The sequence below is a fragment of the Mauremys mutica genome, chromosome 4 (assembly GCF_020497125.1).
Source record: "Mauremys mutica isolate MM-2020 ecotype Southern chromosome 4, ASM2049712v1, whole genome shotgun sequence".
Taxonomy (NCBI): Eukaryota; Metazoa; Chordata; order Testudines; family Geoemydidae; genus Mauremys; species Mauremys mutica.
In genome coordinates, this window is record NC_059075.1 from 80,533,526 (window position 1) to 80,559,928 (window position 26,403).

A 26,403-nucleotide genomic window follows, 5' to 3' on the forward strand; every position below is an offset into this window, starting at 1 on the left:
GGTGAAAGAGACAAACTTTCAAGCCTACACAGAGCTCTTCTTCAGGTTATGTTATGACAGAGGCATCCTCGAGCAGCACATTTCACATGGTGAGGATTCCTGGCCACTGATGGGGGTGGTAGGAATGCTCTCCCCATGCACAAAGCATGCCCAGCCTTTCACTAACATGCATCATTCCACCAGCACACAAACTCCTGCACAGTTAAAGGGACCTTGCACTGAGCACCTCCTACTGGGGATACAGGCACCTTCTGCTCATTTACACTAGCTGGTAAGATGTACAAAGGATTTTTTCCCCTTTATAATTTCTTCCCTTTGAAGATGAAAAATGCTGTCTAAATGTGAGCATTATTGCCCTTTATTGATCCCCACCCCATATATCCTCCATTAAGTGGGTTGCCTGCTGGAGCCCAGAAAGGGTTAATGCAGCAGTGGAGAGGTTTGGGGTGACGTCGCGCTTCTGGACGCCTGAGGAGTCTCTTGAAGGTAGTTCCCCTCTGGTGATGATGGGAGTGAGCAGAGGTCTGAAATCCGAGATGCCTCGCAGCCTGGACTTGGTGAGGTCCCAGTAAAAGCAGCTCGCCTGCTATCCCTCTCCCTGAGCAGTCACTCCGTTGCATTGGCCTGGGCAGCATGGAGCTAGCCCCCTGGACTCAGACAGGACTCGCACTGCTCCAGCTCCTTTTCATCTCCTGCTTGCCAAGAGGTACTGTAAGTAAGCGAGTGCATTCTATACATGGCTGAATGCTTCCCTTCCCTTTACTGTGGGCAGGGGGCTTTGAGCTCTTGCTGCTGTCCCGAGAAGAGGAGAGAGCTGAAGGGATGTTAATAATAGAAGGGGCTTATTATTTATTTATTTGTTACTGGCACCAGGGAGAAACATCCAGGATAATTTCCCGAGACATTTAACAGACTTAAAAGGGAAACAACTGGCTGAATTTATTGGCCAATGGCCATCAAGAGAAGGGGCTGCAATCACTTCACCTACTTAGTGCTTTATTTTCTTAACACTCCGCACTAAGGAAATAATGATAGAAGGGGCACTTAAGTCTATGATTTGTAAAGTAATTTGTTTGTCTTGGCAAGAGAGACCAACACCAAGAGGGGAAAAAAAACCCAAGAGGGAAAGAAGGAAAACAAAAGCCACACATTGTTTCCGACCTGAGCTTTAGTTCTGCCAGTATTAGTGTTTCAAAGGGGGAACCTTGTTAAAGCTGAATGATCTTTTTATAGCAAATTCTTATTCCACTTTCTGCTGAACCAGCATACTCAGTTCCCTCTTGATAAGGTTAACAATGAGCATTTCAATAGAAGCACACACATTTACTATGATTATTCCTAAGAATGTGCATTGTTTACAAATGAATGTGGCTCTAGCTACTTATATACATTGGCTCCTAATGTCAGCTCTTCGTGCTGCTCTGTGAGGAGTGTTACCCGTTAGAAACCAGCAGAGGACTCAGAGATAAGGCGCCTCTAAATCAGTGTTTCTCAGCGAACCGTCGGTGGACCAGTGCCGGTCCCTGAGAGATCCCTGACATAGTTTAGGAAGGCAGCATGCTGGTCCCTGGTATCAAAAAGATAGAGAAACACTGCTCACATTTCAGTTGTGAGAGACCCATGATATCGGAATTCCCAGTAAGGTAAGTATCTCTTTAAAAAAATAATGACAGTAAATGTCAAGTAAACACTCCAGTGACCCAGACAATGCAGCTTTCAATAGCTATAAATAACATAGTATTTATGATAATGGCTCAGAATCCTCCCCAGTCTCCGTGGGGAGAGGGGACATAAACAGAGTGGCTTCCCTCTGTCGCAGCTTTTTTCTTGTCTCCCAGATAGGCCCTGGGTGGAGGATGGGCACTTTCTATGCAGGTCATGTGCTTCCAAAATGTTAACAAGGGGCTCCCTCCAAAAGGTTCTGACTCAGTGATACAAGTGAACATTCCCTGGGAAAAATACTCTGCCTCCCACTCCACAAAACCCATTAATACTTTCCATTGTTTTCCCTCCCAAATGCATCTACCCTTTGGCTCTAATAATCCTCAGCCCATAATTTATCATGCTTCACTCTCCCCTCTACCTGATGTGACTCTGCTACCCAGCAGCTGTTCCTTACCCTAGCAGCAGTGATGGCAGGTGGGTCCATCCATCCCACAGCCTCTGCTGGTGGCAAAAGAATAACCCCACAGTCTCTAGTTATGGGGTAGTTGTTCTAGTGGGGAGTAAATCCCCCTTAGGGTAGGTCTATACTTACCTGCTGGGTTGACGCGTAGCGTTCGACTTCTCGGAGTTCGAACTATCACGTCTAATCTAGACGCGATAGTTCGAACTCCGAACGTGCTCCCGTCGACTCCAGAACTCCACCACCGCAAATGGCGGTGGTGGAGTCGACGGGGAAGCCGCGGACTTTGATCCTGCGGCATCTGGACAGGTAAGAAGTTCGAACTAAGGTAGTTCGACTTCAGCTACGCTATTTGCGTAGCTGAAGTCACGTACCTTAGTTCGACCCCCCACCCTAGTGTAGACCAGGCCTAAGTTGTTGGACTGGGTGGTCAGTGGTGGATGAGTGCCCTTTTGGAACTGGAGGTGGGCAGGTGTCTCCTGACTGCTGAAGGCCTCAGAGGTGGGAGGAGGTCTTTACCAGGCTGATGATGGTGGAATGGGTTTTCCTTGGCTGGTGATTGGAGGAATGGGCCTCCAGGTCCCCTGCTGGTACTAATTCTTCAGATGCTGGGAAAGTAGACACCAGCATGGCAAGAGATGAGCTACAGTGATTGTAGGACTCCCTCTCAATGTAGCAGCACATTGGCCCTATCTCCTCTCCTGCTCCTCCTCTTGCACTGCTATAGCTGGTGGCAGGGAGGAGTGCAGGGACTATGTGGTGCTTTCCCCACATATACCTGGAGGAATTGGTGGGGGATGCAAGAAGGGAGTTCCCCATACAGCAGGGTCACTCAGAAAAGATGGACCATTTTAAAGAGCAGAGCAGCCTTCGCATTTTGGGACAGGTTCAGAAACAATGGTTTGCCACCCAAGGAAGTAACCAATTTCTGTCCATGATTATCACACCCTACTATACAAGGTTTGTGGGGATTTGGGGACAGGGTGGGGGTAAAATTAAGGAGCTGGGTTTTGGAATAAACCTGAAGCATGGCTGATTCGTATTTCCTAGAAAGGGTGTGCATATGTTGAGGTCCCCATGTCTCTTGCTGCAGAAGTGGACCCCAAATGCATTCAAGATACATCCAGATGCATTCAATCTTAGCCACTGGGTTACCTCAGTTTACGTATTTTTAGAGTCTTCACAAGGACAAGGGCTAGAGACTTTCATTCTAAATGAAAGCTGGGATTATCTTTTATACGACCACAAGGGCCAGACCTGGTAACAAGAGGCTTGCAGGATCCCCTACCAGCTCATCAGTGCCCTGTACATTGTCCATCCACCAAACCTACAAGGACTCCCACCTTAATACTGTCAGTGTCAGTATTACTTTGGGTGCTGTCTCCTATGCGAGATGGAATCCCAACATTCCAAGCTTCCAGGGGCAGCAGTCACCAGGGGAGGTCTTGCCATATGGATATATTAGAAGGGGATGGGGTCAGGGGCCATAGAAGCAATATAGATGCTCTAGTTTAGTGAGAGAACCCCATGTCTGTTGTGTAGAGTGGGGGTAAATCCCACATCCCCATGGGAACAATTCAAAGGAAATTCTGGGATGTGAGCCTCATGGCTTTTCCTGATATCTCTGTGCGTAATTGCAAAGAATGTTATTTGTAAGCTGAGGTGCTCAGGGTGATGGACAAGAATTCATAATAAAGACTAGAGACTAGTTCAGTCCAAAATCCTTTCTCCAAACACCCACAGATGCTGGGGCTGTTTGGAGATGGATTTGAACTTTGGGGCTTGCCCTTCTTTGTAGAATGGAAAGGACCAACACCCTCCACACTTTGGGAAAGTTTGGCTCGATATCCTAATAAAGATGTGAGCTTTGTGGGCTTGGGCTCGTGTGCTGGTGGGCTCTCCTTCCAGCTCAGGAAAGAAACAGTGTCCTGCCCAAGTCCATTTCAGGCCCTTGTCTCTCAGCACCGTTCATTGATCAAACACAAAAACTCAGGAGTAACACCAAACAAAGCAATTCCCCTGCCCAGGGTGGCCTGTAGTCCTCAGAGGCCTTTCACCTTTCCTCTCAGTGGTGGAAGGAAACCACACCTTTCCCTTAAGTCCCTTGCTAGCTCATGTGACAGGCAGGTAGCCCATAACCCTTTCCTGGCTGTTTTACCCAGTCACAGGCCCGTCTCAAACAAACCCATGATAGCAAACTAACTACAGCAAGATAATAATGCCAAAACTACACAGGGGAAGCTGAGAGGGGGGCAGGGTTGGGGCAGACTGGCCCAAAGTGCTTTAGAGGCTGAAAGCATCCTGCTCATTTTGGTTTATGGCCTGTATTTTGGCCTGACTGGTCAAAAACCTACACTGAAGAGGTGGGGTTTGAGGTTTCCAGGGCTAGGGGAGGATATGGGTTGAAGAGGAGGGTGCTCGAGATGATTGGGATCTGAACAAGGTTTGCTGTGGTCTGTACTTGTAGCATAGCATTCTGGCCAGTGACCCAACCAGCCTGCCCTGAAGGGGAAGAGGGAATTTGGGTGGGCTCAGTATAAGGCAATGAGGAAGGGAGAAAGTTCTCAATATGGGGCAATGGTGGGTGTGATAAAAATTGCCTTTGGGGAAAAAAAGGTGCTGTTGAAATGTGGGGAGCAAGGAACTGAGAGCTGCTGCTGGGGCAAATATCAACCCCCTAGTGCCTGTCATGACTGCTTATAAATTAGAGTCCCCAAAATGGCAGTAGAAATACCTGCTGGGATGAGGTGGCCTGTAGAACACTGCAGTATTTATTGTACAAGGGGGATTTGTAGGGCTGGTGTTGCTATGTTGGAATTAGAACGGACACAACATTGACTTTCTTGTGTTGGAAGACTGTGCTCGGCGTTATGCTGACCACTCGTGGTGTCACGTCGGCAATGAAGATCAAGCACCAGAAAACCCAGAAATATTCTTGTTATGTGCTGTTCCTGCCATCATGCCACCTGGATGGCCCACTTCCAGCCCTAGCACATACCAAGTTACTCTCAGACTTTTTCAAACAGCCTCACTTTTGTCAGACTTTTACTTGGCCTTGTTTTTAGTTACATGGAGGTATTTTCAGAGTTGCTTTTTAGGATGGGTCAGGCAAGGCCATTCATATAGAGAAACAAACTTCAAAACCATATTCAAATTCCTATTTATGACAGGACAAAGACCTGAAAAGTCATTTGTTCCCCCCACTAACCATCTTTCTTTTCCTTTCTACAAAGGAAAAGCTTATGGGAGGTTTTTGTTGTATTCTTGCTAAGAAGCAAAGTTCCTGTGTTTATATAGGGTATGATTGGTGCTTGGTATTGGTATTTAATATGCGGTAACAATTCTGCAGCCATCCAGGAACTTCACAGTTGTCACTTTGCTGCACATCTGGGCCACTCAGTACTTCATTGCAATATTCAGAGCCTCTTGCATCAAAACAGGCCCCACCTCTTGAACTACAGTAGAGTCTCCATTACTGTTATGAGTGTAGAGCAGTGGTTCTCAACCACGGCCTGTGGGCTGTTTGCAGCCCAATCAGCACATAGTTGAGGCCCATGTGACATCCTCAGGGACATGTAGGTAGTATATATATTGTGTGGATGAGGCCCACATAACACAGAGAGCTACATATGTGGCCCACAATGGTTAAACAGGTTAAGAACCACTGGTGAAGGGCTTATAAAACACAGTTGATCAGACCTGATCCAGCAGCAGGCTGGTGTATTTACACTAAATAGTATATTTAATACTTTAAAAAATACAATACTTAAATGGAAAGTATTTTTTGTGGGTAGTTTAGTCCACTTCAAATATACTTCTGCATCTGGAACTAAAAATAGCTTCAGCGCTTAAAAAATGATAAAAATATCATTGAATAACACTTACGGCACTTTTTGTCTTTATAAATATTCAATAACTAAGGGGACAATGTTAACCAGGAATCTAAGCAATGCATAAAAAAGAATTAAAAGCAGAGTCAGCACTTGTCCCTGAATTCACCTGCCAATTTTTGTGGTTCATATACAAGCACTTTCCCTTTGTTTTCCTTCCTTCCCTCTCTTATTTCTATGTGAAATGCCACACAAATAGCAGGGAAAACATACTAACAGAGGAAACAATGACTCTGAGTCCTCACAAAGTTGCTGTCCAATGCATAAAGTAAGCAAACTGAATAGAACAGGAAAATATTTCCCTCTTTCAGCTATCTTAGTTGTTTCCAAGAATTGTAAGTACAAACATTTCAGAGAGAGTATGATTTTTCAAGTTGACATTATTGCCTTCATCCTTTCAACATCTGTAGGAAGCTGGGTATTAGGAGCATCATTTGTACAACGTGGAAACTGAGGCAAAAAGAGGGTAGAACAAAGACCTTCATTTTCAGCAGCGATTCGTGATTTTGGTTGCTTCACTTTCTGAGTGCCCAACTTCAGATATTTTGAAGGGGCTTGATTTTCAGAGGTGCCGAGCACTGACTACTACGGCTGCAATCCACTTGGGCTGCAGATGTGCAGCACCTTTAAAATCAGGTCCCTAGATATCTCAAATGGGGCACCCAAAATACGAGGCATCCAAAATTAGTGCTCTGTGGCTATGTTGACATTGCATTCAGAAGTGTGACTGGAACACACACAAACATACCCAAGCTAGCTTTGATCTAGCTAGTGCAGCAGCAGGGACTAGGCACTTGAGTACATACCCAGGGTCCCAGGAGGGCTTCAGTGATGTACCCCAAATCAATAAGAATTAGTTTAAGGGGCGGGATTAGAAAGCTATTGTTCCTGATTCCCAGGCTTGTGCTCAGATCAGGGCCGGCTCCAGACCCCAGCGCGGCAAGCACGCGCGTGGGGCGGCCCTTTCCCGGGGAGGCGGCAGGCTGGGCCGGCGGACCTGCCGCAGTCATGCCTGCGGGAGGTCCACCGGAGTCCCGGGACGACCGGACCTGCCGCAGGCATGACTGTGGAGGGGGCGCTCGTCCCGCGGCTCCAGTGGACCTCCCGCAGGCATGACTGCGGCAGCTCCAGCGGAGCCGCCGGACCTGCGAACCGTCCGCAGCTGCGGGAGGTCCAGCCGAGCCGCGCGACCAGCGGACCCTCCGCAGTCATGCCCGCAGGAGGTCCGCTGCTCCCGCGGCTCCGGGGCGCCTCCCGCGCATGACTGCTTGGGGCGGCCAAAAAGGTAGAGCCGCTCCTGGCTCAGATCACTAGACAATGACTGAAATCCTGGGCCTATTACAGTCAGTGGGAGAGTTTTGCTATTCACTTCAGCGGAGCCAGGATTCTCTCTTGTTTACAGCTGATAAATTATATAGCTGCTGCGTGTGCTCAGAGCTCTCATGGACTTTAATGTCAGTTCAGCCCACAACACCTACAGGATGGGGACTAGAGACTAATTGCAATATTCTCAAGAATGAAAGTACAATGGAATTAAAAAAATAAAGGAAATTTAAAATCAATAAGCACAGACCTGAAAGGGAAAGAAAATGTATCACCACTTGTTGGGTTTCACCTCTGTCAGTGCTATTTTTTTTTTAATGAGAAAAACTCATTTCAAAGGTATTACACTAGGGAACATTATTTAATATGAAAAGCTTTTAAAAATTGCTCCTTGAAATTCAGACACAAGCTTTCTCCATACAAGAGAACAGTTGTTAATGAGTATCATAGAGTAAGAAGAAAATAAAATAAAAAGGGTCATATTTTTCCTGTCTAACACAAACTGGTTATATAAACATCCAAAGGGATGCAAAGGGAGTATATCTGTTCAAGCTTACTCTTAATTATAAAACGCTTTTAATTTGCACAGCACAATTGTCAGAATTCTGGATATAATTACTTAAAGGGAAAACTGTCACGTAATTTAGGCCTCCAGATTAGGTGCAACCCATTATTAAAATAGAAATAACTTGTGATTTGTTCAACATTAATGAAAACTGTTTTTTTCAAATGGATTTCTATTGTCCCCTGGAGTGTTTGCAACATAAATTTTGCAACAATGTACTGAGGAAACTGACAGTAAACAAAAGGGAACTTGACCAGTCTTTTATCATTGGCAAAAAAAAGGTCAAAAAAGGTCAAAAATAAGGTCAAAAAAGGTCAAAAAATTACAGCATACAAAAAAAGTCCAAAATAATTTATTTCTGTAGAAGTATTTCATTTTTAATTAATGCTTAATTATTAAGACTGGTAGTGCCCAAACTGTGATTAGTAAAATGGATTTTAGTTTTTTTAAAACATGACATTAGGTTTTTATAAATTAACTATTTTACCTTGACAACTTCGCCTTAGGTCCAGTATATTTGAGGATGTTGCTGTCTGAAAAGTGACATGGAGATATTTGCAGGAATGTTTCTTATTAATTATTATTATTTTAACAGTTTAGACCTGGATCCACAAATATATTTTGTCTCATAACCTCCACTGATTTCAACAGGCTCTAGGCATTAGCTGTTACCTAGCAAATTTCATCTCTAGATCTCAAAGCGTAGACTAGGGAGAAGGGTAAATATCACTATCTAGATTTTACAGCCGGGGAAAGTGAGCCATGAGAGAGCAGAAGTAGCTTGTAGGATTTGAAATTGTAGTAATTCAAACAATAATAAGACATCTGACTGTTGGATCCAGCAGTGCCATAGGATTCTCTCTCTTTTTGTGAGTTTTGGACAGCATTAATGTATCATTTTTGTATAAAGAGTATGGGAAGTGGGGCACTGCACAATTTTCTCTCTAGTTACTGGGGGGAAAAGTGTGGATGTGTATTTTGAAAATCAAGATTAAATGAACTAACTAGTTCAAGATGAAAAACTGTATATCTCATTCCTAATCCCCCGGAGTCATCCAATCCCTGACAAACCATGGCTAGTATGGAGCCATTGACCTACAAGGGAAAGTCTCTGTATCCCAGTTTTCCATTCTCTTCTGTCATACAGTCCATGCTAACCTGGATCTGATTACAGCTAATAACTTAAAGGTGTAGGGTAACATTTTCAAATGTGCCTTCGGCTAGGTCTACACTATAATATTCCACTGGCATGGCTATGTTGGTCAGAGGTGAGATGAGATTTGATCCCTTACCGATACAGTTGTGCTGGCAAAAGCCCCCAACACAGATGCAATTATACTTCCAGAAGTATAGTTTGTTTTGTTTGATGGGGGGTTGGTGTCGAATAAGCAGATGCCCTCAGAGCACTTTGCTGGTATAGTATACTGGTACTACTGAAAAAACACACTCTTACATGGGGATGAGAGTGTCCATGGGGAATTGTAGTGCTATAACTAACCTTAGCTTATACCGTATAACTTTCCATGTAGACAAGCCCTTGATCACTTAGGAGCCTAAATCCCATTGATTTTCAATGGGATTTAGGTGCTTAACACTTTCTGAAAGTTTATGTGGAAGGTTTTGTATCTCACTCCCAACGCCCTAGAACCATCCAGTTCCCTCCCCCTACACCCTGGAACTAGTCTGGTTGCCCCTGATCTATGACCGGGTTACCAGTGATCTAGCGGCAAAATGCTGATGCTTTTTGGCTCACTCCAACTGTCACTGAAGTCAGTGTCAAGACTTGACGAGAGTGGAATCAGGCCCATATCCCATTCTCAGCCCCCAAGAGCTACATGCTCTCCCAGCCCTCAGACTGAGTAAAGCTGGTGATTTAGAGTTTCTCTCTCTCCCAGCCACCTCTCCCTTATTTCAGTAAGACCTTATTGTCTGTACAAACCCTTTTAAGCTTTTTAAAAAAAAAATAAAAATTAAAGAAATACCATGGAACTATTTGGGGGAGGGGTGCAGAGTGTGGAAAGAGAGACTGCACCCCTCGTGCAGTGAAAGCTACATTTTGGATGCTTGTGTTTTCATTGAATTGCAAACAATAGTTCTGTCAACCCCTCTGACGTGAGTAGTAATAAAATAATTTCTTGTGGGACTTTATCACCTCGTTCTCCGAGGTCCTGCAGTTTGGGATAGGATTGCATTTGAGGTTTGGCAAGGAGGTGGCTGGGTGAGTCATATGTATGCCCCGACCATCCCAGTGATGGGAAAAACAGATGCTCTTCTGTCAAGGCGATGTGATTAATAAACTGTTTCAGTTCCTCTGCCACACTCCATGCTGGGCAGCACAAGCAGGTCACTCGGCGGGAGGGGGCAGCCGCCTTTTTGGAAAGGTGAAGATGAAATAAGTCTATTTGAAACAAGGAAGAAAAGAATCCTAGGCAGGAAGGAAAGAGAAATGATGTTGGAGGCTGACAGCCAGGGAGCATTCCTCAGCACTTGACTTGTTGTGGATTCATTTGCAGAGTGCATTGGGTAATGAAAGGTTGACAGCCCTGAAGATTAGCCATGGAGTTGCTACAGTGCAAAGGCCCAGGTTCATCCCTGGGACAGCCCTGTGTGATATATGCTATTGTAAGTGGGAATATGAGTATCATTTATATAGAGGCAAAAAGAGGTTAAGAACAAAGCATTTTCCACAGGACCAGTCCTAGGGTCAGTGCAGAGACTGTGACTCTCCTATTCAGCAATTCAGCTCCCAGGCCAAACTAAACTGAACCCCACTCTGCAATAGCCTTGATAGGCACGTCTACAGTGTAGGTGGAGTGACTTGTATTAGTGGGGCTCATGATAGTGTGCTGAAAATAGCTGTGTGGATCCTGTGGAGGCTTGGGCTAACCACCCGAGGGGTGAGATCCTCGAGTGAGTCTTTGGGCTCTCTGATGAGACGGCTCACAAAGGGGTCATTAGTACATAGTGAGCTGTGGATGCCAGGCTGGATCCCTCCATTCCTGCTGGGTACTGAACAACCATCAGATGGTAATGGCCTTATGAACCATAATGGCCCCCAACATTACAGGTGCATTTATGTGCTTACTAATAACTGTGAGTGCAAATAAAAAGGATGCACACATCTAAGTACCTTACTGAACCTGCAGACCAGGTAGATAGACCTGGAAACGTACCCACAATAGCAACGGCTAGGTTGAAGATCTCTTAAAAATCAGATCCTAGCTCACTACCGCCAAACAGGACTGGACGCGAACCAGTGACTGAGAGGTGAAAAGTTCCACACTACACTGACATGCTCCTAAGTCAACCAGTTACTCCCACCCACTCTCTGACACCTTCCCCCCTGCCATTTGCACTCTTTAATAACATTGCTCTTTCTTGCTCACAGTTTCCATGACCTGGAGCTAGTTTCTTATGTGCAGTTTGTGCCTGGATCTAATGGTCTTTTCTTCCGTCATGAAAACCTTATAAATTAGCCCATTGTTTGTTTGCTTGTTCTTGTTTCAGATAAATATTTTGCATGGGGGAGATTTGCAACTCAGCCTCTTTTAGAGTCACTTCAAGTCTCTGCCTGGACATGTTTCTCACTCTCCAGAAATACAGCTGCTGGCTACAAGTCAGACTTGCTCCTTTGAAGGGTGCTTCTATTAGCAAAGTCAAGCCACTAACTGCCCCACAAATATTTTAGCCATGATTCAGAATGGTCCAGCTTCTAATTTATTGCATTTAGCTCCACCAATCAATCCCACCTCCCCTCTTCTGTTCCCTCCCGTCAGTTATGAAAGTAATGGTGAAGGGTGAGTGGGGGAGTAAACTGAGTCCCCATAAGGGATGAAGTGACATACTGCCCCCAAAAGCAAGAGGATAGCAGCAGGGGAGCAATTATGCCTCTCTGAGTCACAGTTCCTTCCTGGAGCTCCTGCTGGGGCAGAGTATCTGTGTGCTCTTCTAAAGGCTCAATCTAGCCTTCATCAAGACAAAAATGGTCTTTAATATATGTTAGTCGTTCTTTTAAAGTGTCCAAGCAAAATAGCCCTTTCGCCTTTTATTACACAGGGTGAGGAGACATCTGTGTAAAGTAAGCTGGATTCCAGAGTTATTAAAGACACACTGTCAAGTCTTTATGTAGATTTAAAAAAAAAGTGTACAAAACCTATGAACAATAGATTCCATTTTTTTTAAATCCAGAGGAAAAGGTTAAAAATGCCACACCCACGAATTTCCCTGCCATGTGTACTCTCCAAACTTTGCAGCCCTGTGTTAGTGCATGAGAACCTGAAAGTGAATTAAATTGGTTATAAATCAATGGAGAGCCCATTTCAGTGTCTCAGCTAAGTGCAAGAAGTGAGCAAACAGCAGACACAGGGAAAAGGAAATCTCATCTTTACAATTCTTTAAGGGCCAGAGTCTGGTAACCCTTCCCTATGCTGCTTTACTCTGCAAATAGAACTGCTGATTTCAACATGAGTAAAAAGAGAGAAGAATCTGGCCTGTGGGTCTGGTCTAGTTGTACCAATGTAACTAAAGCTGTGATTTGATATCAGTTTAGTTAAAAACACTAACAATTTTGTATGTGGATACTCAGATTGATTTAAACCTGGCTTATATCACTTGCATTGGTAAATTTATCAGCACAATCTAAACTGATATAGATCCCATTTATCACTATGTACTAGAAATCTTTAAGGAAATGAGATTTCCAGCTTGATTTTGGGAACTGAAGAGATTTACATAAAATTTGTTAAAACTTCCAAATTTCAGGGTATTTGTTCAGGGGCTCAGCTTTCACTAGGAAGGAGCTGCTTTCTAGGACACCTAATTGCATTGTTATTTTTTAATGGTGGATGGTGAGACGTGTTGAATTGGAATGTCAAAAGTTGAGCAGTTTTAATTAGGAGGATGGTCTTGGCTTAAGGTGAATAGTGGTGAACAGGGACAGGCAAAATCAGATAATTATACCTTTGTAATCAATTTGCTTAGGAATCTGCATGAAATACAGTTCACAGACCATCTATACATCACATATCTATATCTCTGTAGAAGAAAGAGGTATAGTTATGTGTTTAGTGGACCCAATATGGTCCAGTTGTTTGTCTCCTGTTCTGGGAGTTAGGAGACTTGAGTTTAATTTTTGGCTACTGTTTTTGCTCTGGGACCACGGGAAAAGACACGTCACCTCGTCAGTTGCCCATTTGTAAAATGAGGGTAATGATACGAATCTTTGCTATATAAGAATTAAGTATTATTATGATTTTAATGCCAGCATTTATTATCAGATTGGATAATTACCAAACAAACCACCACCTCCCCAAATGCCAGGTGTTGCTTTTTTGTTGTAGATGGGAAGAAGGCAGGCAACAATCAGGCTTAGAATGCAAACTGACTTATGACTAACTCTGGAGTCCAAACTGTAACGCAGTTCCCAGGAGTTTGTGAGGCCGGAGCTAGGAATAGGCTATGGAATTACACCAGGGATGAATTTTTGCCTACAGCGATTTAGCTCTCCAGCTAAATACAAAAATCAAGAAGCTGTAGGTGGTCCCTTTTTGCTGGGCTGACTAACTATCATTAAGAAGAAAGGCAAGCTTCTGAGTGAGACTCAGGCTTCATCGGGCCATGGAGAATTGAGTGAGGCAGACCTACCACTGAATCCTACAGAGAGTTAACTCAGACCTCATTGTTAAATTATGAGACACACTGAATCAAAAAGGAACTGTGTGAAAAGGAAGCCAGGTAACATGAATGGGAGTTCCGCTCCTTAATAGCAATGTCTGGTTTGTTGCAATAACAAAGCAATTCTATCACTCAGAACAAAAGGGAAAGAATATTCTGTGGCCAAAAAGGAAAAAAGAGGCTCTCATTATGTTTCTTTCACATCTCATCTCTCCAGTCTGCTCTCTCACTTCTTATTATCAGGCTCCAGGAAAACAGCCATCAGGTCTGTCAACTGGTTAAGAGACACGCTGACAGCATCATGAGCTCATTAGATTCCAATTTGTAGAGTTAGACAGTATGGTGGAGGAAGAGAAATGGGATCTGTAGATTTACTGTATTAGTCTGCAGTCACTATCCAAGGTATTTCAAGCTGAGGTTTCCTAGAAGGGCACTGTCAGGATAGATTAAATCTCAAAATGTAGCAGTGGGAGGTAATTACAAATGATTTAAAAATCCTGATCTAATTAGAAATGTTTTCATGAAATGAAATTTCAAACAAACAAAAATCAATGGAACAAACTGTTTTCTCCTGCAATGAAAGCAGCAGGTACTAGTGAAATGAAACTAGGAAATAAACTTGACTAGAAGCCAGAAATGAAACTGACCTCTCCATTTGGACTCCCCATTCTCCAAGCTGCATGAATAGCAAAATAATACACAAAATGGCCGGAAAGTTAAACAGTCCAGCAGATATTTTAAATTCATTTGGAATAAATAATCTAAATTGGAGATGAGGTATTGAACAAGGCCTGGGATTTTAAAAAAGAGCTTTAAAGTGAAAATGTCCCTTCAAACTGGGGTTTTTCCCCTCTGAATGCAGAAGCACGGAAGTCTAACAGAGAAAGGAAGGAACATATTTCCTTAATTCTGGGCTCGGTGCCTCTTTGGCTGGCAATGCAAATCTGCCTCTTTGTGTTTTAGCCACTCAAACTCAATTTATATTTTGGCAGGATCAGATATGTTACCACGTGGGTTGGCATTTGCCATGTTGCAGGCCTGGGCCAACCTCTTGCCATGTATGATCTGACTATTAACTGAATAACAATCAGTGAATTGGGTAATTCTCTGCATTTTATGCATTATTTCTCCCCCACCTTACTTTCTGTTTGCAGAATACATGGTGATCAATGAAAACTGCCCTGGAGCTGAATGGAATATCATGTGCCGGGAGTGCTGTGAATATGACCAGATCCAGTGTGTCTGCCCGGGCGGGAAAGAAAAAGTGGGCTACACCATTCCCTGCTGCAGGAATGAGGAAAATGAGTGTGACTCCTGTTTAATCCACCCAGGTGTGTTGTGTTGGTTTGTAACATTGTCCCTTGTACCTCTTGTTTTCTCACGCAGGGTTTGTGGTGAAGTGCCAGCATGTGCAGCCGGTCATTGTGCACAGAACCAGATGGGGCACGCAGCCCATTTTGGCTGCCTGACTTCATGGATTGCTTTTAGTCTCCTCAGGGATCCATCTGTGCCAGTGCAAGCGGCTCCTGCACCAGTGTGAGCTAATGCGTTCAGCATGTGGCCTCATGTAGCACCATTGCTGGTCACACTGTGGGCTGAGAGTTTCCAGGGCTCTCTGTGCAAGCCTGGGAGCTCTCCACAAGGTAAAGTCATAACTAGTTTCACACAGGTCATTTCTGGCTGGGGATTTGATTTCTTCAGCCTCCGGATCTGGTTTGTACATTGCATTACGAAATGAGAGGGGAGAGAGGCTGGGGAGTTCGGACTCTTCAGAAAGCGATGGGAAAGCAAAGTTAAAAATAGAAAGAGGGAGAACCAGCTGAGAACAAATTAGATTTACTTACAACCAGGGACGGAGCCACGCTGCACTGACATCCAAACTCACACTTCCCTGAAGTATCAGAGGGGTAGCCGTGTTAGTCTGGTTCTGTAGAAGCAGCAAAGAATCCTGTGGCACCTTATAGACTAACAGACGTTTTGCAGCATGAGCTTTCGTGGGTGAATACATCCGAAGAAGTGGGTATTCACCCACGAAAGCTCATGCTGCAAAACGTCTGTTAGTCTATAAGGTGCCACAGGATTCTTTGCTGCTTCCCTGAAGGGTTTTCAGAGCAGGGGGGATGGGATGTAGACATACAGGGCAGCTACCAAGCTCAGATCCAGATTCGAGAGCTTGAACTTGCCAATGTGGGGGATGGATGAGATCCACAATAGTCAGCACCACGAAGATCACAAGCTTCTTTTGCAGTGTGAAAAGCAAACAAAGGGATTCCTCCCCCGCTTTTTCCCCACCCCATCCTCTCCCTCCAACACCAGCTGTCTAGATGTCATTCAACAAAGTGACTCTGCTTTCAGGCTGCACCATTTTTGAGAACTGCAAGTCCTGCCGCAACGGCTCCTGGGGTGGAACGCTAGATGACTTCTACATCAAAGGGATCTACTGTGCGGAGTGCAGAACAGGCTGGTACGGAGGGGACTGCATGAGTAAGTGCCCTCAGTGAGATACCCTACAACTGGAAAGGGTGGCACTGGGGCTATAGTGGAGGGGATAGTGGAGGGAGTGACTTAATCGGTTCATAGGAATTGCCCTGTGTGACGAAGTGGGAACGTTCTTAATGTTTTCTCTGAATACTGTGTGGGTGCCTCAGTTTCCCCTATGCCTTTCTTAAGTATCTAGGTGGTGGGATAAGGGGGTGTGATTGGTGCAGGGCCCTAGAGGGCCAGTGTGATGATGTCTGCAGAGAGAATGACAGACTCCCTGTCTCCTGGCAACTGATGGCCTGGGCCCCTCCCCTGCAAAGGTGCCAACTGAAGGTGTTGGAGAACAAAGAGATCAGGTGGCCTCCTGGCCTAGGAAACAGACAAAGGCCAGAGGAGGGGCTGGAGAGTTTTAGTTTGGAGCTGGCTGGGGGAATAGAGGGAGCCCCAGGGCTGGGATCTAAGCTCCCTGCCCCCCAAAACGGATCTGACTGAGGGGTCCTGTTGTCCTAACCTACAAGCTCTGTTTTGGACTGTGTTCCTGTCATCTAATAAACCTTCTGTTTTACTGGCTGGCTGAGAGTCATGGTGAATCGCAGGAAATGGGGGGTTCAGGGCCCTGACTCCCCCACACTCTGTGACACCATGCTATACCAAACCAGTGGTCCAGTTAGTCCAGCATCCTGACTCTGAGAATGGCCAGTACCAGATGCTTCAGAGGAGAGCGTAAGAAATCCTGCCAGGAGCAGTTATGTAATAATATGCAGTGCTCAGAGGGATAACTACCTGCTTGCCCTCATCAGTGAGAGGTGGGCTTAGGCTCTGAAGCATGAGTGTTTATAAGCCTTCCAAACTCCTGATGTAGTTTTTTAATCGTTAACTATTGTAACTCTGGAAGTTCTTGTTATCCATGTTATTTCTTTGGATTTAGACAAAAATAAAAAGGGTGCCTAACCAAACCCTGCAGAGACTCTTGAGGAAGCATAAAGAATCCTATGGCACCTTATAGACTAACAGACATATTGGAGGTAAGCATCTGACGAAGTGGGTATTCACCCACAAAAGCTTATGCTCCAATATGTCTGTTAGTCTACAAAGTGCCATAGGACTCTTTGTCGCTTTTTACAGATCCAGACTAACATGGCTACCCCGCTGATACTTGAGGAAGCATGAAGATTTACAAAAACATTTATATTAAATAGCAGCTTATCCTCACAGCCAGCAAAACTCAGGCCCCAACAAAGCACAAATCTCTCCTCGCACAGATCTAACCACCTTCCACAGCAGAAATACAGTGCCTTGTAACTTATTCTGATGGTCAAAAGACTGGGGCTATTTCAGACCAGGATGGGGCTATTTCAGGTCATGTTCCAGAGTATTATAAAATAATGGAAATTTTTTTGTTTGTGTCCTGCTGAGCTCTTAGCCTCAATGTTCTTTTCTGCTAGTGAGTTCCAAAGGCTAATGGTATAAAAAGGTATTTCCTTTTCTCAGTTTTAAATCTGCTGCCTTTCATCTTCATTGCCTATCTCCTTGCCCTTGTATTATGAACAAGGATAAATAGTATCCCCACATGTACCTTCTCTGTTCTAGTCATTATTTTGTACACATATATCATGTCTCCTCTTATTCATAGCTTCCTAGGCCAGGAGAGTCCATTGTGATAATCTAGTCTGACGCTTGCATAACATAGGCCATAGACTTTCAGTAGATAAAAATAAAAATTAATGGTGTAAGTATCAGGTTTTAAATACCTAAACTCTCTAGATCAGCAAGTTCTAACTTGAGCAGAGTCCATTCAGGCCTCCATTCTTCTGAGCTGATAAGCTGAGTTTCTCACAGCTTGCAGTGTGAGTTTTTGCTGACGACATTTTAAAAACCAGTGACCATTCTGCTCTGTGTTGATACTAAAGATCCCATTGGACTTTCCATAAGAGTAGAGATAGGAAAGAACCATTGGGTCCATCAAGTCCTTCCTCCTTCTTCCGACACAGGGTCTGGCTACACTTTGAGCTGCGGGCATAATTCCCAGCTTGAGGAGACATACCCATGCTAGCTCTGATCAAGCCATCATGCTAAAAATAAAGCGTAGCTATTGTGGCTCAAGTGGCAGGAGAGACTAGCCACCCTGAGCATGGGATGGGTTCCCTGGACTAAAATTTGGCACTGCCACCCAATCCACCAGCCAGCCCATACCATATGTCAAGGCATCGCATCAAGGAGCATTACGGCCCTTGCAGTGGTTTCCCCAGGAATTGAAATTAGGGGGGGTGTTCGAATTTACAGGGGTGTGTGTGTCAGGACCAAAGAGATATGAATAAAGTAAATGTTTTGTTAAGATGATGCAAATTTAACATAAGAATAATGCAAGTTACACCAAAACACATAACAGGTCTAGATTTCTAAAAAAATATAAATTAAAATTTTTTTTAATTTAAATTGACTTTTGAAAAGTAAGCCATCATGGGATAAGAGGGAAGTCTTCTCATGGATCAGTAACTGGTTAAAAGATCGGAAACAAAGAGTAGGAATAAATTATCAGTTTTCAGAATGGAGAGAGATAAATAGTGGTATCCTTGAGGGGTCAGTACTGGGACCAGTACTGTTCAACATATTCATCTGGAAAAATGGGTAAACAGTGAGGTGGCAAAATTTGCAGATGATACAAAACTATTCAAGATAGTTAAGTCCCAGGCAGACTGCGAAGAGGTACAAAGGGATCTCACAAAACTGGGTGACGGGGCAACAAAATGGGCAAATGAAATTCAATGTTGATAAATGCAAAGCAATGCACATTGGAAAACAATCTCAATTATACATACAAAATGATGGCATCTGAATTAGCTGTTAACACTCAATAAAGAGATCTTGGAGTCATTGTGGATATTTCTCTGAAATCATCCATTCAATGTGCAGCAGCAGTCACAAAAGCAAACAGAATGTTGGGAATCATTAAGAAAGGGATAGATAATAAGACAGAAAATATCATATTGCCTCTATATAAATCTATGGTACGTGCACACCTTGAATAGTGTGTGCAGATCTGGTCACCCATCCTAAAAATATATATATTGGAATTGGAAAAAGTACAGAGATGGACAACTAAAATGATCAGGGGTATGAAACAGGAGGAGAGATTAAAATGACTGGGAATTTTCAGCTTAGAAAAGAGATGACTAAGGGGGATATGATAGAGGTCTATAAAATCTTGACTGGTGCGAAGAAAGTGAATAAGGAAATGTTATTTAATCCTTCACATAACACAAGAACTAGCAGTCACCCAATGAAATTAATAGGCAGCAGGTTTTAAAAAAACAAAAGGAAGTATTTCTTCACACAATATAAAGTCAACCCAGGGAACTCTTTGCCAGGGGATGATGTGAAGACCAAAACTATAACAGGATTAAAAAAAGAACTAGATAAATTTCTGGAGAATAGGTCCATCAGTGGCTATTAGCCAGGATGGGGAGGGATGCAACACCATGCTCTGAGTGTCCCTAGCCTGTTTGCCAGAAGCTGGGAATGGGCAACAGGGGATGGTCACTTGATGGTTACTTGTTCTGTTCATTCCCTCTGAAGCACCTGGCCTTGACCACTGTCAGAAGACAGGATACTGGGCTAAATGGACCATTGGTCTGACCCAGTATGACCATTCTTATGTAAAAATTAATTATTATAATAAAAATGTTTAGTACAGAAACTCCCCAACATAATGACCTCTCAAGATAGCAACAATGTGAGATAACAACCTTGGCAAATAATGCATTTTAAAAATCTTGGCCTACTAGAAAACATATTTATATAAGTTTCCATTCCCAGTCACAAATCTAGCATTCTGGAGCAAAGTGACTAAAATATAGTCCAACAAACAAATGTTTATTTAACGTGCCCCTCACTTTCCCCTCCATTGCACTCCACTCACCGGTGTTGTCCTTGGTCAGTGAAGAGTAGACTCAGAGTTCAGAGGTGCTTTCACATGAGTTCACCTTCCAGGTGGGGGACAAGAAGGCACCTTGCTTGTTCCTCCAGCTGCTCACAGTTCGCTCTGGCCACAGCTGTTCGTTGTGCCACCGTTCACTCCACTGCTCTGTTGCCAATGGCCCTGCGCAGTCACCTTCTGCTGCCACCTGCCACTGTGACCTCTGCGAGTTGGTCTCTTGAGGTTCCACCAGCTCTCAGTGATTTCAGCTGAGCTCTCAGTGGGGGAACCTCACTGCTAGTGCAGTCTGGGCCGTCTCTTACACAAAAACATTGTACCCACAGGAACACTACTGTCCCCACAACAGGACTAAGCACTTAGACCTGATTGTCAGTGATTTCAGCTGCAGAGGTCCCTTAACAGAACAAAAGACTATCTATGGAGCCTAGTCAGCTCTGTCTTTAAACCGTGGAGAGGGACAGGTCCCCACCCTCTCTCTTGATGCCTTCAAATCATCACAGGCTAAGTACAGTTCTACTGCCCTTTACTCATACAATAAGAACAACATTTCATCCCCCATTCCCCCCACATTCAAGTGGTTTGTAACCCAACCCCAGCCAAAATCTATCACTTGGACAACACAGCTCTGTTTGCTGGATACCTAGGTAGATTAGGTGTGAATGTAAATATAATCTGGCCCTGAAGCCTTTCCCGGCAGCCCCAGCTCATCACTGGCTGTCAGGGAGAGCTCATTGAGACTTTGCTTACAAATCATCATTTGAAATGATTAGGTTGGCCAACATCACCAAAATGAATGCACTGACATCATAAAAAACAACAGCTGTATAAGGAAGCAAGGAAGCTAGTCTATGTTCATACTTTTCAAATCTATTATACTTTTTCAGATACACATATTTTATCATACACTGTATAAGCTTTTAAAGGGTGTATTAAAGTTTCAGTTTAAATTCAGATTTCCAAACAGTTACTAAATTGGTATGTAGCTAGCTCACAAAATTGGGGGTGGGGGGTGTTGGGGAAATTCAGGGGGGGTGTACACCCCCTCTGGGGGGGTGTAGGGAAATCACTGGGCCCTTGTGTTCACATCGGAATATTGCATTCATTCTGGGCCCTTCGCTAGCAGAAGGGAGTCAATCGACTGAGGGAATACAAAGGAGAGCAATAAATGTGACCTGTCAGCCCGGTGCTGTGTCTAAACACTGGAGTGCACTTTGCTAGTGAGCACACTCCTTTTTCCAGCACCGTGAATGGCTGCTTATCCATGTTCTGCACATTTACATGGCTTAGCCTTGAATGAGGATCATCACTGTGGGGAATACTTTTGCTAAGTGAGCCAAAAAAGTGGGGCCTTTGTGGCTGAACTGGCAGAAACTGCCATTCTAAGGTTTTCTCAGCTGAAATTCACTGCTCACATCTGAACGTTTCTTTTCAGCTAGGAGAGCCGACCCTCTGTATGTGGGACACATCATTTTTTCCCACATAACCTTAATTTTATTCTATTATTGAACATTTAAAATGCACAGGCAGCTGGGGTGTGGTACACACCTCAAACATGATGCTTTAGAGTTTGCATTCTGGAGTGAAAAGACCCTATAGTTACTTAAAACCAGAACAATTTCCATTGGTCAGAGGACAAAAAGCATTGTCTTCAAAAGCAATTGCAGCCTACACTAGGAGAGTATGGTCCTTTGTCTCCCTCTAGTGGTGGTCCAAATATGAAGTTTATGAGTCTGCTTCTGCTTCTTGCTAGAGGAGTTAGTCTTTTAGTTTAACGGACAGAATCTCTTGCTTTTAGATCAAAAGGTTCCAGAGTCAAATCTTACTGATGGCCTGAGCAGAATCAAGTCCATAATCACTGTCTGAAAAATACTGAGCGTGGATTGCTATATGAAAAGAAAGACTTTCTTGTAGTTGGCAAAAAATAAAATAAAAAAAATTCTAAAGCTGCATTTTTTTGGTCCATCACTTCCGTTTGAAGTCTGTGATTTCCCATTAGAAGTTGAGCAAATAATCACTTATAGAATCATTTACTTGTTTAATAGACTTTCCCCTTTTTTACTGGTGGTGGAATGGCTAGGAGCTGATCTCAGATTACTCATTATTTGACATTTTTTGCAAATGGCCTTGCTGTTTGACGCTTAAATGGTGGAAATATGAGCTTTGTTATGTAGTTGTGATTGGTCATGCAAGTCACATGGAGATTTCCCCTGGATAAATGTAACGCTTGTAATCAGGTTTCAGGTACAAACACTCCAGGTAATCAGGTTTCAGTGTGCAAACTTTATACATGGTGTGAACAAACATATGTGTGAGTTATCGCTATTTCTTGCTTTTAAATACTTGGGAGGTGCTCAGAGACTGTATGATAACAGAGGCTGTATAACTGACTGCTAGAGAACGTTTAACTCATTGACTGTTCAGAGACAGCAAACAGAGGAGGGAATAAGCACAACCAAAGCAGAGCCAATGTTGTCCTCCTAAATCTGAAGACATCTTGACACTACAGTTTGAGAGGCATGAAGTGCCCCATTCATCTCAATAAATTGTTGACTCTGAATCTTAAAGATGACACATACTGCAGTGGTGGGTGTCAGTACAAAATCCTCAGATGGTCAAAAATGGCAACATTTGGGGCAGTTTCACTGCTGATCACCTTAGCAGAAATATGCAGCTAAAGTGCTCATCCTACAGTTCTAAATTACCTTCCATGCCTGCCCAGGTACCAACCAGCTAGGGTGACCAGACAGCAAGTGTGAAACATTGGGACAGGGGGTGAGGGGTAATAGGAGCCTATATAAGAAAAAGACCCAAAAATCAGGACTGTCTCTATAAAATCGGGACATCTGGTCACCCTACAACCAGCCAACTGTCTCGATGCAGCTGTGCCCAGGCAAGTTCTGCAAAGCAGATCAGCATTGTGAATAAAAAAGTCTGGAGCACATTAAGCCTGACAGTGTGGGTGTCAGGTTTAATGTGCTTTCAGCTTAATGTGCTGCCACTTCCAGCAGCTCCCATTGGCCCGGAGCACCGATCCGCGGCCAGTAGGAGCTGCGATCGGCCGAACCTGCAGACAGGGCAGGTCAACACACAGGCCTGGCCTGCCAGGGGCTTTCCCTACACAAGCGGAGACCCCTGTTTGAGAAACCTTGGATTAAAGGGAGACGGACGCACCCTTTTCTGGGTGTAAAATACATTGCAGTACCACAATCCACTCACCAGATGGTGCCCAGAAGCTCTTAAATGGCTTCTTTTGACCTGTAAGACAACAGACATTGCAATGGGTTATAAGCTGAATGAGGCAAACTGATTTTTCTTTTCCCTGTGTCATAGTTTGCTGGGCGGGAAGTCACAATATTAAGTAAGAATAAGACAAATGAGGACAAAATTCACTTCAAATGGTGCGTAAGGATACACAGCTGCACTTCAGCCTCGGAGGCCCACATTTTAACACTGGGCTATTTTGATGAGCCTTTAGACAGTGGTTCTCAAACTTTTGTACTGGTGACCCCTTTTAAAGCTTCCTTTATAAATTAAAAACACTTTTTTACATATTTAACACCATTATAAATGCTGGAGACAAAGTGGGGTTTGGGATGGAGGCTGACAGATCGTGACCCGCCATGTAATAACCTTGTGACCCCCTGAGGGGTCCCAACCCCCAGTTTGAGAATCCCTGATTTAGAAAGTCTTTATTTGGGGAAAATAAAGGAGAAGGATATGAATTTTTCATACACACACACACACACACACTTCCATTAGAGTAAAAATATTACTGATGAGATGGCTGATTGCTTAAATGTGTGGGGCTAAATTAAGCCCATCACTGTGAAGTGTGCCCAAGTGGGGAGAGAACAATTTTGGGTCATTATTCACTTAGACTTAATGGTGGTGATCAAGAAGTGAAGGCCTGTGACTCTACCATTACCACTCCTCCTAAGCCACTGAGGTTCTGTCTCTCTTGCTCCATCCACCCCCTCCAGCAAATTTCTGAATGCCAGTGGATGTAACACTTCTATCATTGTTGCTTTGTCTCCGGTCTTGGCTCCTGATGGAACCCCACACTGATGCTGGGAAACCCAAACAACAGGTGTTGAACTGTGACCAGATGTCTCCTCCCCCAGTATGAACTCTCATAATGGGATAGAACTCAAAGGACTCTTGAGTTGTTTTTTCTCTCTGTTCCAGGCCTCAGAGAAGAATCTTTATGTGCCGCTGAAATCAGCTTTTTTTTTCCAGACAAGAAAGGAACCCTGATGCTGACACTTTTCCAAAGTGGATTATTTTTTTCTGAAAGAAGCCGGATTTGCCAGCATTAGTGGCTGGGGTACAAATTATTCGTGAGAATTTTCCAGGTCTCCCACAGCTTTAGAAGGGGAAGAAAAAAGATTCCATTTGATCAGAAGGTGATGGAGCTGTTGTTTGCCTGCTGTTTGTCTGGGGGAGGCAGCACAATGTCTGCTAGATGAGCAGGAGAAAGGGTGAAGATCTGATCTGATCTCGGATGTGCTTCATGCAGAGAAGCACATCTGAGAATATTCGTTTGGAGGAAGTCTCTGAATGGCTCCTCTTTAGTTTTCAGACCACCTGCTTTGCTGGCCAAACCTACTTCCTTGGCATGGACATTCAGAAGTTCAGACTGTACTGTTCCAAATAGAAAAGTGCATTTAGTATGCCCCGCACATAAGCATTCTTTTGCTTCCCTTTGTGAAAGGCAGGAGTGCAAAGGAAGCTCAAAAGCCCCTGGTTACAAAAGGGAAGCTTTCTTTGAGGTGATCCAAGAACCTTGTCACGCAATCTGAAGATTTCCCGCCGCTTTGTCTCAGGTTGTTTTTGAGGCAGGAGCCAGTAACAACGCAAGGTCCCTTTCCTTGCTGTGGGAAGGCACATTATCATGTGCGCTGTAGCAGATTCTGGCATCTTAGCTGCATCCTAATGGGCCTACAGGAGTGTAGTAATTAATTTTCATCTTTTACATGAAGAACCAACAAAGCCCCGGTGTAGGATGAAACACTTGTGACGAACTCCTCTGAGCTGGAGTGCTGTTTCATCGGGTTCCACTTAACTGCGGGTAGCTGAGGGTAAACCAACAAAGGGTGTTTTATTAGACAGACAATTCTCAACAGGAAACAGGAGCAACTGACCTTCAATTTTCCCATGTCTCTCACCATAGTTCAGACACATAAGGCCTGATTTTCAGAAGCTGACTTCATTGGAAGCTATGGATGCTCTGCACTTGTGAAAATCAGGTCACTTCCACTCTCGCTTGTCCTCCAAAGGGAAGTGTGGCTTATGGCAAATGCCACTTACAGTGACAGTCCCGTCAGTCAAGAAGGGAGTGCACTGAGCAGCTCAGGGTCCCTGTTTGGGAATGGACCAAACTGACTGATTCTCAGTCAAGGAGCAGTGAATGGACTAAGGAGGCTGAAAAGCTTCTGGGAAGTCTCTTGGCCCCTCCTCCACAGCTTAACTACAGTCTCTTGGCCTCTTCCAACAGTTCTTCTCCTATGCTTGGTCTGCAGCCTACCCATAATCCCCCAGCACAGACATGTTATTACCCACAAGGCAATTTCTAGAACAGAAGATGCGGTCAGAAACATCCAGCAGTGTATGAACAGAATGCTTAATGAAAATCCTGATAAGCTGTAAGACTCCACCAGGAAAGGTGTAGCCAAAAAATCAGGCATCAAAAGATGTGATCTGCATGATATGTGATGACATAACTCTGCACCTTCACTTAAGTAATGTTTATAAAGTCCTTTAGGATCCTTGACAAGGATTTCCATTCTACAAGCGGGGAAACTGAGGTATGGTGCAATTAAGTGACACACTCAAGGTGTTTGGTGGCAGAGCTGAAAATAGAACCCAGGATTCCTTACTCTCAGTCCTCTGCATTAAAAGTGTTCCATTAACTCCAGGCTGTGGGGAAGAGGAGCATATCAAGTATGGATTATTGAAATTTAGGTCCAGGATTGGGAAGGGATCCAGTGGTGCTCCAGATGCAGCAGTCCCTCTCAAAACTTTCCCGTATCCCACCTACTTTGCCACAGCTCTGCAGGCCTCACTCTGACTAGTTGCTGAGTGGGAGACTGCAAAGGTTAAACGTCTTCCTCTTAACCACATCCACATGTCGGCATGTGAAAAAAGAGGATGAAAGGGACAAGGACTGAGGGGAGGAGTCTTTCTGAGGAGGGGTGGGAAGGAAATGGGATTAGGGGAGCCCCACATTTTAGGGTAGGACTTGGGGAGACCAAATATTGGTGAGTCCAGACTTTAGCTATGATTAATCTGGTGCGGATGTGGAGAGGTGATACTATATAGGCTTAAAGGAAGGGTGTTGAATTTCTAGATAATGTTGAAATAGTATAGTAGTATAATAATACTAATAATATAGTAGGGCATTTTAGTCATT

The 26,403-nt window shown here is 44.1% G+C and overlaps 1 protein-coding gene across 2 annotated transcripts in view; it reads left to right on the forward strand.

The window, feature by feature from the left end:
- Positions 1–501: 501 nt before the first annotated feature.
- Positions 502–26,403, forward strand: part of PAMR1 (peptidase domain containing associated with muscle regeneration 1) — a 71,011-nt gene continuing 45,109 nt past the window's right edge. For both annotated transcript variants that reach the window (XM_045012374.1, XM_045012375.1), the window contains exons 1-3: positions 502–706; positions 14,731–14,907; positions 15,932–16,060. In XM_045012374.1, the coding sequence (XP_044868309.1) occupies positions 634–706; positions 14,731–14,907; positions 15,932–16,060 (379 nt within the window). In that variant the 5' untranslated portion in view covers positions 502–633. The remainder of the gene's footprint in view (positions 707–14,730; positions 14,908–15,931; positions 16,061–26,403) is intronic.